Source organism: Eutrema salsugineum, unplaced genomic scaffold (genome assembly GCF_000478725.1).
Source record: "Eutrema salsugineum unplaced genomic scaffold, Eutsalg1_0 scaffold_12, whole genome shotgun sequence".
Lineage (NCBI taxonomy): Eukaryota > Viridiplantae > Streptophyta > Magnoliopsida > Brassicales > Brassicaceae > Eutrema > Eutrema salsugineum.
Window position 1 is genome coordinate 10,471,573 of NW_006256895.1, and position 12,997 is coordinate 10,484,569.

A 12,997-nucleotide genomic window follows, 5' to 3' on the forward strand; every position below is an offset into this window, starting at 1 on the left:
TGTTTCCGCGTTTTTTTTTCCCCAAAATGATGCGTTTTTCACAGCCAATCGCCTTACGCCACGTGGTTCGCATGTGGAGTCTTCAAGTTCGACGGGATGAACCGATACTTCCGAGTTGGGCCATTTTTCTTTTTTTTTTTAAACCTAAAATCTTATGATTTTGTGCCCAAAATTGTGGAAGACCCTCTAATGGACCTGGTCTTATGTGTTGTAGTTAGTTTTAGATGTTTTCTTTTTTTTTCCATAGAATTATAAAGTTAAAAAAATCATATAATAATAAAAACTGTCTGTAAAAAATTATAGTTTTAAGAAAATCATTTTAAAAAAAACACTTGATTAAGTGTTTAAACGAATTTTTGAAAATAAAACTAAAAAATCAGCTAAACTAAAAATGATCAAATGAGTTTTAAGAAAAAATAAATTAAAATTCATCTAAAATTCTTCTTTAGCCATAATAAGTTTTTGTTTTTGTAATGTTTTTGTTACATTTTTGATTGAGTGTTAGAATTACTAGGGAATTTTTGCGAATAAAAGAACATTGGAGGCCAAAGCCGTTATTTTTAAGCAGTGCTTCTCTGTTTTTGTGCAGACACGAGTGACTGTGAACGTGTTAGTTTCCAAGTGGTTCATCTTTCGTATACAATTTTGTAGTATTTGTTTTTTTTTATTTTTATTTTAAAACAAAACAATTTCCTTTTTTGCGGCGATCGGACGGTGAAAGGACGCCTAAACTTCAAACCTTATGAATAGTAATCGTTGGATCAGAGTATTTTTAACAACAACCGTACGATCAAAATTTTCTCTCAAATCTATCCGTCTAATATAATCGAGAAATTGAAATTTCAAAAGATGTATAAGAGAGGGAGGAGAGAATCTCTCTCTCTCGCTCGAAGAGGAAGAGGAAGAGGAAGAAGAAGAACTCAAAAGTATCAGTCTTTTCTTTTTTCCGCTGTTGTATCAAATTTCTCTCTCCTCCTTCTTCGAGCTAAAACCCTTTAAACCCCTAATTTCCTCTATCTCTATATCATTCGGTTCAAAATTCGAATTCAAATTGCCGTTTGAGTTTTCGTAGACGCCGATTCGGCTCGTGGGGTTTCGCATACGGGAGGGATTAAGATTGGATTTTGGATCTTCAATTTCTCGTGTTTATTTTGAATTTGTGTTTATCTGGGGTTTCGTTGATAATCAATCGTGAGCTTGTGGGGAAAAAGTTTCTGGGTTTCTTCAGACACTGAGAAATTCGAAATTCGAATTCTTCTTTAGAATGGGAGAAGGAGTCGAATTCCCGCCAAAAAAAGAGGTTCCAGATTCAGAAGAGTCTGATATTCCGACGAAGAAGTCGGCGAGGCAACTCGACTTCACTGGTGGCTCCGGCTCCGATGTGGAGCCTTCACAGTCTAATAAAACCTCAGCTGCATCAATCTCTTCAACAGCGACGGTGGTTACTCCGATTCCACTGTCAGAATCTCACGCCCAAATCAGGCTTCCGTAAGTTTCAGAATTGGGCCCTTTTTTACAATCAGAGATGTGATTTTGATTGTTCTACGTAGCTCAAGTGAGATGTTGGGGTTTGAAGCATGGATCTTTATACAGATTTTGATGATTTGAGTATCTAAGGGTTTTAAAATAAAATCCAAAGCTGACACTTTGTTTCTACTTGGCAGGAAAACCGAATCTCCGAAATCTAAGCCGAGGCCTGTAGATGGAACCCCTCAGAAGAAAAAACACTGCAACTGTAAACACTCACGGTGCTTGAAGCTGTAAGTATGCGAAACATTGTCTCCATCAACTCTTTGTAATGCTTGAACTCTTTATAAACTTAACATTCTGCAATGTTCCTTTTTTTTTGGGTCAGGTATTGTGAATGCTTTGCTTCCGGCGCCTACTGTGATGGTTGCAACTGTATCAATTGTTTCAACAACGTTGAAAGCGAACCCGCGAGACGAGAAGCAGTTGAATCAACTCTGGAACGGAATCCAAATGCGTTCAGGCCTAAAATCGCTAGCAGTGACGCACGAGATAACAGGGTATATATATTGTGTGATGCTCTTTGAACTGTTGGGTTTTGTGCTTCTTAGGCAAGTCTTTTTAGAAAAAAAATTTTAACTCAAAGTTTTTTGCAGGAGGAGGTTGGTGGAGTTGTGATGTTAGGGAAACACCACAAAGGCTGTCACTGCAAGAAATCGGGATGTCTTAAAAAGTATTGCGAGTGCTTTCAGGCAAACATTCTTTGTTCTGACAACTGTAAATGCTTGGGTTGCAAAAACTTTGAAGGAAGTGAAGACAGGCTAGCTCTCTTTCACGGTGAACATTCCCACAACGTGGCTTATCTCCAACACGCAAATGCTGCCATAACTGGAGCTATAGGTTCCTCTGGCTTTGCATCTTCTCCAGCTCCCAAGAGAAAGAAAGATCAGGACTTTTTTTTCACCCAACCAACCAAAGATTCATCTAATCATAGGCTTGGCCAGGTAAATCAGTCACGCAAAGTTTACTTGCTTGGCCGTCTTGTTAATATTCTATATGCTTTCCTTATCTGTTCCCTTGGTTAAGAAAATGAGAGATGTTAATAGTATAATTATTGGTATCAGGCAAATAGTGTAAGAATGACATCTTCGAAACCTGTTTCTCGTCGTGGAGGCAATGCGTCGTTAGGCCCATCCAAAGTTTTATATAGGTAAAAAATGCCTGATTTGTTTTTCCAAGCTAAATCTGATCTAGAGATCGCAGAAACTGAGTTATACATTTTGTTTTTTTTCTCTTTCGAAGGTCTCTCTTGGCAGACATAATTCAACCACAAGATGTGAAAGCACTTTGTTCTGTTCTGGTTTCTGTAGCTGGTGAAGTAGCAGAAAAGCGGTTGGAAGATAAGACAGAAACTTCCTTGGCTTCTTCTGCAAAAGACAATAATAAAGGTACCGAGGCCGAGAGAGAGGCTAGCGGAAATCAAGCTGATAAATCTGGTGCTGAGGAATCCAATTCAGATGGCTCTAAAAGCAGAGACCTGTCTCCAGAAACTTTGGCATTGATGTGTGATGAACAAGACACTATGTTAATGGTTGCAGCATCACCTAAATGTTTGGTGGAGTCCTCCTCGCAGCTACCAAACGGGCAAGACCAGGTTTATTCAGAGCAGGAGAAAGTAGTATTAACCAAGTTCCGTGACTGCCTTAACCGAATAATCTCCTACGGAGAATTTAAAGGTTTCCGTTTCTTATATCTTGAATAGAAGTGGAGTATGGCCAAACACAAGAATGGTATTCTAAAAGCTTAGTTTGTTTTTGTTTATTTGTTGCAGAATCAAACTGTTCTTTGTCAAGAATGGATCTTGACTCACCTGTACAAACCGCTGTGAAAATCGAGCCAGTGGTTCAAGAAGGAGCAGTCGCGAATGGAGTTTCACAAACCACGAAACAACAACCTTCTCAGCTAACCTCCTCACACGCTCAAATTCAACAACCTCAAGCTCTCTCTGAGAAGAAAGACCAATGAGTCATTAATATTTACTCCTAACTTTACAGAGAGCAAGCAACAATGCAGCTGAATCTGCGTCGCCATACTTGATTGATTTATGAGGTAACGCCACCAACTTTGGCAGGTGATTACAGAGTATTATCATACAACAACTATTCACAAAGATTGTATTATTAGGCTTTCTTCTTTCTTCCATTCACATTCTTCCTTTTGATTCATTATTGTTTGTTTACGAATTGTTATCATTATTTGTGTACATTGCCACATAGTCCACTCGACGATTTTACTTAGAAATATATATATTTTTTTAAGTTTACATTTGAGAGAACACAACAAGAATGTTATTGGAATGTTCAAACAGCTACCATTTCGAGTCACATCCGCAACAACAATGAGAAAGCTTTGATAGTTTCTGCATTCGCAAAAAAATAGATATGTCGATGACTGATTTTGATATATTCATCTTCTAGGAACTAGAGAAAATTTGATGTCACTTGTGTTTAATATTTGAGGAATAAGTAAACCAAATCAGGTTTTTGGTTTTTTTTTTTTTTCTAACGGTATATATATATATATATAACTCTCAATGGTTTTTCAAGAAAATAAAGATTCATATCTAAGAAGGGAGAGACCTAGCTTACATTATGCACTTTTGTAAACACAAATGGAATGTTACAACAATGTCGAAATTGAAGACTGAAGAGACACACTCATCCTCATACACTTTTGTAAACCAGAAAGTCTTCTTCTGAAGGAAACTATATGCTTGTAGATCTGTCGATCGAGGCCAACGGTTTATCTAGCGTCGATAGAATTTGCGGCATTGACATTCCACCCGAAACAACAATCTCTGCAGAAGATCAATGGATATAAAAGCTCAGTAGCTTTCTTCAAAATAACTCAGAATGCAATTCACCAAAACATGATGTATCTAGGACCATGACAGGATTTAGATTATGATAAAAGGCTTTGTGATCTCACCTATTCCTTCCCGGACAGAGAGATTTGGCCTGATAACATCATTGCTGTTGACAAGTAGTATATCCCCAATGTAAAGGTGATTCGTGGGAACGTAAACACAGCAAAGTTCCTCTTCGGTTGGGTAATTCTGCAAGGACAAAAGAGCATTATTACATTTGGTAAGCAATAATCATAATAAATAATGCCTGGAAAAACTGTGTCTACACTTTGTATCCTTTAAGGAGAAGTTCAGGAAGCAATAACTAAATCCTTGTACTTTGAAGCGTTTTCACTCACCTGAAGAACAACAGTTGATGTAATAAACCCAAATGCGTATTCGCCTATACGTGGATGCCTGATGATTGCAACTTCCTTGAAAGCTTGTGTATTTTGATCTGGCAAAAGGTGGATAAGAACAAATTGAGGTTCGAAAATTCAATCAACCAACAAATAATGAGGATTATTTCTTTCTTTCTTTTTTTAAGCGAGACCAGGAGATATGGCAGTGCTGATTTGCTTGGAGGCATTGTAGATGTGACGAACAAATGGCATCCGCTTGATAAACCACTCCCCAAGGTTCAAAACCGATGCCCCCAACCACGAGGACATGAACACCCCGACCAAGAAGATGAATGCAATGGACGTCAAAAAACCAAAACCTACAAAAACCAAAATCAGACTCATGTGAGAAACCGAAACCAGATCGTTGATTCGATCAAGAAGGGACACCACACACAATAGTGCTTACCAAATATGTTGATTCCAAGTTGCGCATATATCGGAGAGAAGAATCCATCAACAAAGTGAATAAACCACCATGTTATATAGAAAGTAATTGCAATAGGAAGTAGGATAACACTGCAAAGAAAATAAAAGCAACTTGAGGCTAGAATTCACCAAGACAAGATGTTTGAATCTTTGATAACTTCATCAAATACCAAAATTACAACTCTTGGCTTATGAGATGCTTACCAGCCAGTCATGAACTTCTTCGACGCCCAACCCCTAATGAACAAGCTTAAAGTCTGCAGAAAGTATAGCTAAAACATTACACCAGGCTGATCTGTGTGTATATGCTTGAATGAGAATGAACATAACAAAAAGACTCAGAGAATCATTTGGAATGCAAATTCATACTCTACACAATCAGAACGTGTCACATTACTATGTAAGCAACCAAGATCAGTGTTTTGCTTGGTTAACACATTTTATCTAAGTAAGTGTTGTTATGATAAGATGGAATCTAGGGCAAAACAATTTCTCAGGATATGAACAGAATCAACACTATACTCGGAAAGGAACTCCGAGCTTAAAATCAATCGAATTCCACTTTTAATTTCGCATTGAATCTTGACAATGAGCTAAACGAAGAACAGTTTAGCTTTCTAGATCAGGAGGAAAAAGGTGAAAGAGAAAATAAACCTCGTGGCTAGCTTGATGCGGAGAAGAAGAGGAAGAGGAAGACGGCTTCGAAGTTGAACCGTCGTCTTTTTCGCCGGAATCAGCGACGGGAATCAGAAGCTCTCGATCTCTTTCTCGGTTGGCCATCACAATCGGTGGATTTTCGTCTCCCATCGCCAGTATCTCCGAGAAACAGAGGCGATAAAGAAATCAAACCCTCTCGGAGAAGAGAGAAGTGCCGGTGAACTCCGGGCAGAGATTTGAACGGCGGTGAGGAAAAAACCCCCAAAAAGATGAGACTTTTCACCGGCGACTGCTCTTTCTGTGCACAAGAAATGGTTAAAGCTACCTTGAACTTCGAAGCTCTCTGTCGTTTTACGATTTTCTTTTTGTATTTGTTTTTGTTTTCTCTCTTTTTTTTTATTACATTATTATTACTTACTTCGTTAATATATAATTTTTTTGATACTAATTAATTCCCTAGATTTTGTAATAAAAAGTGACAATAAAATTGATTAATCAAAATATGCATTGTCCAAATTAAGCTGTGAAGTTCTATATGGAACATCAACATGTCAACTGTATTATCTTCTTCAAAAATTATTTGCTAGTTTGTGGTATCAGATGCCAAAACTCAATTACATTTATAATTTAAGCCATATAATTATTATTTTACTTGAATTGCATGTGCTTTACAGGATAATATTCTATAATAGCTTTTAAATTTTACAAAGGCAAATAAATCCAGATATTTCATCATTCGATGTTGGATTTACGCATAATCCTCCTTTAAAAAAATTTTGATCGATGCATTTTTTGTTGCAGTTTTCTATTTTCCACATGGATTGGCTGGAATATTCTCCATCAGCAATGAATTTTTGAATTTTGTAGAATATATATCCCTTATCGCATGACCTTAAAATAATTGAGAAATAATCAATTCTCATGAATTGAAATTAAAAAAAAAAACATAATAACTGAGTTATTAGTTCCCGATAAAATAACTACAAAATTTTTAAAATAGAATTACATATTTTTAAGTAATGATATATGTTTCTTTATGTATTCACCAAAAAAAACTTTTTGTTTCCAATTTAGAAAACAGGTTTAAGATGTAGTTAAAACTCAAAATCAACTTGACGTTTTGATATCAGAATTTCAAAAACCTTTGTTTCCTAACGATTTTCAAAAAAAATTTCTTGTGTTTGAAGAGTTATATTTTCCACATGCAATAAGAAATCATTTTATTATATACGACACTAAAAAGTATAATTCAAAAGATTTTTGAAATACCTCAAAGGTTTAAACTATAATTGTTTCGAAAATATGCTAACCAATGGAGAAAAAACAAAAAACATACCTGGAATTATAAGAAGAGCAACACACAGAAATGTAAAAAATAAGTATTTGTGTGAAGAAGCCATTTTCCTTCAGTTTTCAACAATGTTAATGTGTAGTTGATTTCTCTTCAAATGGTATATATAGAAAAAAAATATACAATAAACATAATTTTTTATTATCTTTTTGTATAATTAGTCAATGTAAACATGACATATGGAAGCCAATAAATACAACATTGATATATATATATACAAAATTAGATAATATACATTATATACTATATTTAAATTAAGGATAGCTTTTATGATATAAATAACTAAACAAAAAAACAACTAGACAAAGTTGTTCAAAACTGTCAAAAAATAAAAACAAAAAGTTTAGTACAATAAGTTCACCAACCTAATTTAATAACATATAAACATTTTACACTTTTCGACAAATTACTTTTCTTATTTTTTTTTGACAAGCGGAGCAGCACCCCATCCTTTGAGATTTGTGAAACGTCTTCTATGTATATATTCAACAAAAATCAATGAAACGCATGCATGGATTTTTTTTAAAACTTAAAATAAAATTAACAGAAAAAATAGAGTTGGGACAAAAATATTATTGGGCAACGCTGAGCAGAACAAATGTTTTAAGTACACAAAGAATATCAAAAGCATTGGTCGGCTTTAATTAGGTCCAAAGATGTACAGTTTTTTTTAGATCGCGATGAATCTACTCACAAGAACCACAATTTGTATTAGTAAGTCCAAACCGCTCTGCTAAATTCTGTGAACCAAACGAGTGGGCCACCGGTCCAGTTACAAATTTGCTTACAAACAAATTTGAAAACTGCTTAAGTGCTTTTTTTTTTTTTTCTACTACCTAACTATTACATCACTGTTGGTCGGGCTGAGGGCAGTTTTCGGGGTCGTTCTCAACCGATTCGGTATGATCGATATGGGTGAATATTTGTCCTCTTACTCGGGCTCCTTTTGTAAGACTGTCCGCCCGGACATTTTCATTTCTCGGGATATGGGAGATGACGAAATCTGAGAAGCTTTCACGAAGGATGCGTAGGTTTTCTAACTCAGACGAAAAAGACGGCCAATCAGATGGAGATTCGGTCATATTCACTAGATCAGAACAGTCGGTCAGAAAAAACACCGATGTTATGTGCCGTTCACTCAAACTTGACATAGCCCACAAGAGGCAATCCATCTCCGCATGGAGGGCGGAGAGGCTTCTGCGGCATCCTTGTTGACCATACACCTCATTTCCTCTAACGTCCACCAGGCTCCACCCGAGTCCGCTAACAGGTCCGTGATCGATCCAAGAGGCATCAATCCGACATGTCGGAACTCGTTGGATCGCGGAGGTAGGTATCTGGGGAAACGGAGGAGCTAAGGTCTCACCGGATGCGTCCTCGTTATCTTCTGGTTGGTTCGCGATTCTCCAGCTCTCTGCTTCCACCTTTGCATGGATCAAGGTATCTTCTGGGGAAATTGATTTCCCGTTAAAGATTTTGTCGTTCCTTGCTTTCCAAATGAACCATAGGATCCAAGGATATACATCCTTTTGAGGATCCATCATGCCTAGCTCTTTCGTTTTCCAAAAAAGAAAGCTCATATTTTGATAAATAGAGGTACTCGGGAAGAGGCCCGGAAGGGACAGGTAGTCCGATAACGCCCAGACTTGAAGTGCCAGGGGACATAAAAATAAAAGGTGATTTATAGATTCCTCGGGATCTACACATCGGGGGCAGCTTGTTTCAGATCCCAGGTGCTGGTATGCTAAATTCTGGCAGGTAGCCACACATCCTGATAATGCTTGCCATATGAAGTGTTTCATTTTTCCGGGTGAGCGGGTTTTCCAAACCTGACTTTGCAGTACCGTAATGCTCGGTTCCCTTATTATTCTAGGTTCCTGTTGTAACTTTGTCCTTCTTATTAGGTCATAGCCCGTCTTAACCGAATAGATTCCTGATTTGGAATGGTTCCATGCATATCCATCCAAGGTACGGTTCCGGCTAGGTCTCAACCCTAGGATAAGGGAGACATCTTCGGGTTGGAAGAAATTTCTCAGAAGGGGAACATCCCACTGCTTTGTATCTTGTTGGATAAAGGAGTAAACGAGTAATCCCGGGTCCTGGTAGCCGATCTGTGGGGTGGCTCTCGCCGGCCGAGCTCTAGTGTCCGGGATCCATGGTTCGCTCCAGACCCTTGTATTTAGACCCGACCCTATCGTCTTCTGCAATCCCATCATTAGGTATGGTTTTGCAGCTAAAATACTCCTCCACCCATAAGACGGGGAGTAGACTCTACGATCTTCCAACGGGTCAGATTGTCTATAGTATCGTCCTCGTAAGACCCTAGCCAGCAGAGATGAAGGGTACTGGATAAGACGCCATAGCTGTTTAGCTAGAAGAGCTAAATTGAAATCTTGTAGATCCCGAAATCCTAGGCCTCCCATATCTTGGGGGATACAAATCTTGTCCCAAGCAATCCAGTGAATCCCTCTATTATTCTGTTTCGAACTCCACCAGAAATTAGCAATGGCACTCCGTAACTTGTCAGTCACTCCTTGGGGTAATAGAAAGCATGACATGACGTAAGTAAGGACAGCTTGGGCTACCGATTTTATCTGAATTTCTTTTCCACCTTTGGAAAGAAGTCTTGCAGACCAGGAATTTACTCGGTTACTCAGTCGATCATGGACGTAGGAGAAAACTTTCTTTTTTGATCCACAAATTTGTTCTGGGAGGCCCAGGTACATGCCCATGCCACCCTCTGCCGAGATTCCGATGGCGTCCTTGATACCTTGCTTCAATGTCAGGTGAACTCCATTTCTAAACATGATTGATGATTTGCCCAGATTAAGTTGCTGTCCCGAGGCTGAGCCATATGTGTTGATGATCCTAAAGATCTCGGTTCCTTGTTGGATGTCCGCTCGACAGAAGAACAAGCTATCATCCGCGAATAGTAGATGGGAAACTGGTGGGCTTGCTTGGGCAATTTTTAGCCCAGAAATTTGGTTTTCCTTTTCTGCTCCATTTAGGAGTGAGATAAGAGCCTCGGTGCATATGATAAACAAAAACGGAGAGAGGGGGTCTCCTTGTCTCAATCCTCGTGATGGAGTGATATGTCCTTTTGGTTCTCCGTTTATCAACACTTGGTAGGATACCGAAGAAATACAAAACATCAGAAGCTTGACCCATCTCTCAGAGAAGCCCAACTTGATCACTAGGGCTTTAATGAAGCTCCATTCCACTCTGCCGTATGCTTTGCTCATATCTGTCTTGATAGCCATAAAGTTTTCTCTGCACACCAAGTTAGTACGAAGTGCATGAAAATTTTCTTGTGCCAACAGAATATTGTCGGTGATCAGCCTCCTAGCCATGAAGGCCGATTGAGTCTCTGAGATTAGATTAGGTAATGTCTTTTTAAGTCGTTTACACATGAGCTTTGAGATTATCTTATAGCTCACGTTGCAAAGGCTAATCGGACGGAACTCCGTCATAGCTCTAGGCTTTTCTTTCTTAGGGATAAGACATATGTTGGTCTGATTGAGTCTAGGATCAAAAGATCCTGATGTGAAGAAATCTTTAATTTCACAATATCATGGCGGAAATCCTGCCAGAACCTTTGGTAAAACTTGCTTGTCATTCCATCCGGTCCCGGGGCTTTATCTAGATCGATATCGAAGAGAGCTTCTTTAATTTCTGCTTCTGTGGGGTCTTTGAGGAGGATCTGGTTAGAAGATTCTGTCACTTTCTCGGTGATAAACCGGAGTGCATTATCTGGGTCTAGGGGTTGTGACGAGGTGAACAAGTCTTGGAAGTAGTGGGAAGCTACCCGTTTAATACTTCGTGCATTTTCAACCCAATTCCCATTCCTGTCCCTCAGGGCGAAGATTCGATTCCGACTTCTCCTTTGTTTTGTGAGCGCATGAAAGAAATTCGTGTTTCTGTCCCCGGCTTTGTGCCATTGTTCGCGACTTTTCTGTTTCCAGAAGGTTTCTTCCTCGCGTAAAGCAGCACAAAGGTTCCTTCTAATATCTTCTACTTCTTCTAATGTTGAGTTTTCGTCGTCTTGGGCCGCATCCAATTGGTTTTTAAGTTCCTCAATCATCTTCTCTGAATTTGATGATTGGGACTTTTTCCACTTAGAGATACTCGTACGACAATTAGCTACTTTGCGATGGAAATCCCGACGAGTGATTCCATCCAAAGAGCTCCAGCCGGAGATTACCGTCTCTTTGAAACCTGGTTTTCCCAGCCATCTTTTATCAAATCTAAATGATTTCTTCCTCCGGCGATTATCCACTTGAATTATGGCCATAACGGGACGATGGTCTGAACCCCATAATTTAAGGTATTCCACCGAGGTGTGGGGGAAGATAGATTGCCATTCTTCATTCCCCACGGCTCTATCGAGACGACATTTGACTTTTCCGTTACGTCTTCTTCCGACCCAAGAGAAAGAATTTCCTTTATACGGAAATTCGAGCATCCCACAATTATCTAACATGGTTCGGAAAGGGATAAAAGAGTATTCTAGTCTCCTGCGTCCTCCCCGTTTCTCATGGTTTCCGTAGATTTCATTGAAATCTCCAATAATAAACCAGACTTCTTTTCTAGAGAGGCTCATTCGAGTGAGACGTTCCCATACATATTCTCGGTTTTTAATGACCGGATCTCCATAAACGAACGTCAAAAAGATTTTATGTCCGTCTAGACTAGTTTCTACATCAATAAGATGTTCATCCGAATAGGAGATAGTAACTGAAGGTTCATCCATATAAAAAAGGGTTAGACCGCCACTTCGATCTCTCGGTTCAACAGTGAAAACATGATCATATCCAAAATGAACTTGCATGTCTTGCAGAAAGTAACGCTTATTTTTGGTCTCCGACAAAAATAGAAATTTCGGTTGAAAACATTTGTAAAGTTCTTCCAAATGATCTTTTGTCAAATCCGAACCAGCTCCTTGACAATTCCACCCGATGTCGTTCATTTGCAATATGATTTTAAATTATCAGATCCATACAAGCCCAATGGCTAACATTAAAATCTTGGGTTTAGCCCAGAATTGAAATTAGACCCGCTAATTTGCTTGCCCAGTAAACAATAACTATTAGGTCAAAAACAAAAGATCACCGTCGCCGCTGAAGTGTCTCCGATGAACAGTAACCACCGCCGCCGTTGTTGTCTGAAAGATGGTGAACTCTGTAGATCTGACGTTTTAGAAGCTATCTTGAGCTTTGCCGTCGTCGAAGGAGAACCACGAAGACACCATTGGAGATATTAGATAGATCTCAAAGCTTCCCACGACAAAAAATTTGAAAATTATGTAACAGATGAAAGTCTTAGCACTAGGCTAGATGCAGAAAAACTCGCTTTTAGCGGAAGGGGATTCAGTTCTTCAAAGATCGTAGCTTGGACTTGGGAAGAGCATCGACGGTGAGACCATGAGGAAAAATACGGATCTGAGGAGAGAAGCAAAAGAACAGCAATTTCAAAGAGAATAGGGGTTGCGCAGTAAAAGCGCCAATCTTCGTCTTCACAAGAGAGTAAGATCTGTCCCACATCAGGTCCAGATCTTCAAAGGAAGGAGGAGCAGCACAGATCTTCAAAGGAAGGAGGGGAACTCAGATCTTCGTCTTCAACAAGTAAAAACACCGCAAACCTCAGCCACGCCGGAGAGAAAACCTGGAGAGCTTCGAAGTTCAAAACCATGGTGGAAAGAAGAAACAGAGCGTGAGACTACATCGGGAAGAGGGCCAGAGAGAAAAGGCCTCAATAATCTAATTTCGTTCAATGGCATGACTTGCTTAA

At 38.9% G+C, this 12,997-nt stretch overlaps 3 protein-coding genes across 3 annotated transcripts; 1 reads left to right on the forward strand and 2 right to left on the reverse strand.

Annotated features, from left to right (window-relative positions):
* Nucleotides 1-970: 970 nt before the first annotated feature.
* LOC18025709 (protein tesmin/TSO1-like CXC 6) lies at nucleotides 971-3,749 on the forward strand. Its single transcript, XM_006408862.2, has 7 exons — nucleotides 971-1,488; nucleotides 1,665-1,760; nucleotides 1,856-2,027; nucleotides 2,124-2,471; nucleotides 2,592-2,677; nucleotides 2,770-3,203; nucleotides 3,299-3,749. The coding sequence occupies exons 1-7, from the start codon at nucleotides 1,265-1,267 to the stop codon at nucleotides 3,490-3,492; spliced, it is 1,554 nt and encodes a 517-aa protein (XP_006408925.1). The 5' UTR covers nucleotides 971-1,264; the 3' UTR covers nucleotides 3,493-3,749.
* A 265-nt stretch (nucleotides 3,750-4,014) lies between these two features.
* Nucleotides 4,015-6,200, reverse strand: LOC18025710 (protein CONTINUOUS VASCULAR RING 1). The gene is made up of 7 exons (XM_006408863.2): nucleotides 5,857-6,200; nucleotides 5,407-5,459; nucleotides 5,183-5,292; nucleotides 4,926-5,093; nucleotides 4,732-4,829; nucleotides 4,456-4,582; nucleotides 4,015-4,324 (listed from the first exon to the last, which is right to left on the reverse strand). The coding sequence occupies exons 1-7, from the start codon at nucleotides 6,007-6,009 to the stop codon at nucleotides 4,233-4,235; spliced, it is 801 nt and encodes a 266-aa protein (XP_006408926.1). The 5' UTR covers nucleotides 6,010-6,200; the 3' UTR covers nucleotides 4,015-4,232.
* A 1,858-nt stretch (nucleotides 6,201-8,058) lies between these two features.
* LOC112089220 lies at nucleotides 8,059-10,680 on the reverse strand. The gene has a single exon (XM_024160203.1). The coding sequence runs from the start codon at nucleotides 10,678-10,680 to the stop codon at nucleotides 8,059-8,061; it is 2,622 nt and encodes an 873-aa protein (XP_024015971.1).
* Nucleotides 10,681-12,997: the final 2,317 nt, after the last annotated feature.

Bases quoted from the DNA above. Each gene is read 5' to 3' on its own strand.
- LOC18025709 (XM_006408862.2), top strand. From the start codon at position 1,265: ATGGGAGAAGGAGTCGAATTCCCGCCAAAAAAAGAGGTTCCAGATTCA. The intron at 1,761-1,855 runs GTAAGTATGCGA...TTTTTGGGTCAG, and splicing joins CACTCACGGTGCTTGAAGCT to GTATTGTGAATGCTTTGCTT. The intron at 2,028-2,123 runs GTATATATATTG...AGTTTTTTGCAG, and splicing joins GTGACGCACGAGATAACAGG to GAGGAGGTTGGTGGAGTTGT.
- LOC18025710 (XM_006408863.2), bottom strand. From the start codon at position 6,009: ATGGGAGACGAAAATCCACCGATTGTGATGGCCAACCGAGAAAGAGAT. The intron at 5,094-5,182 runs GTAAGCACTATT...TGGTTTTTGTAG, and splicing joins ACTTGGAATCAACATATTTG to GTTTTGGTTTTTTGACGTCC. The intron at 4,830-4,925 runs GTCTCGCTTAAA...ACCTTTTGCCAG, and splicing joins CAGCACTGCCATATCTCCTG to ATCAAAATACACAAGCTTTC.
- LOC112089220 (XM_024160203.1), bottom strand. From the start codon at position 10,680: ATGACGGAGTTCCGTCCGATTAGCCTTTGCAACGTGAGCTATAAGATA.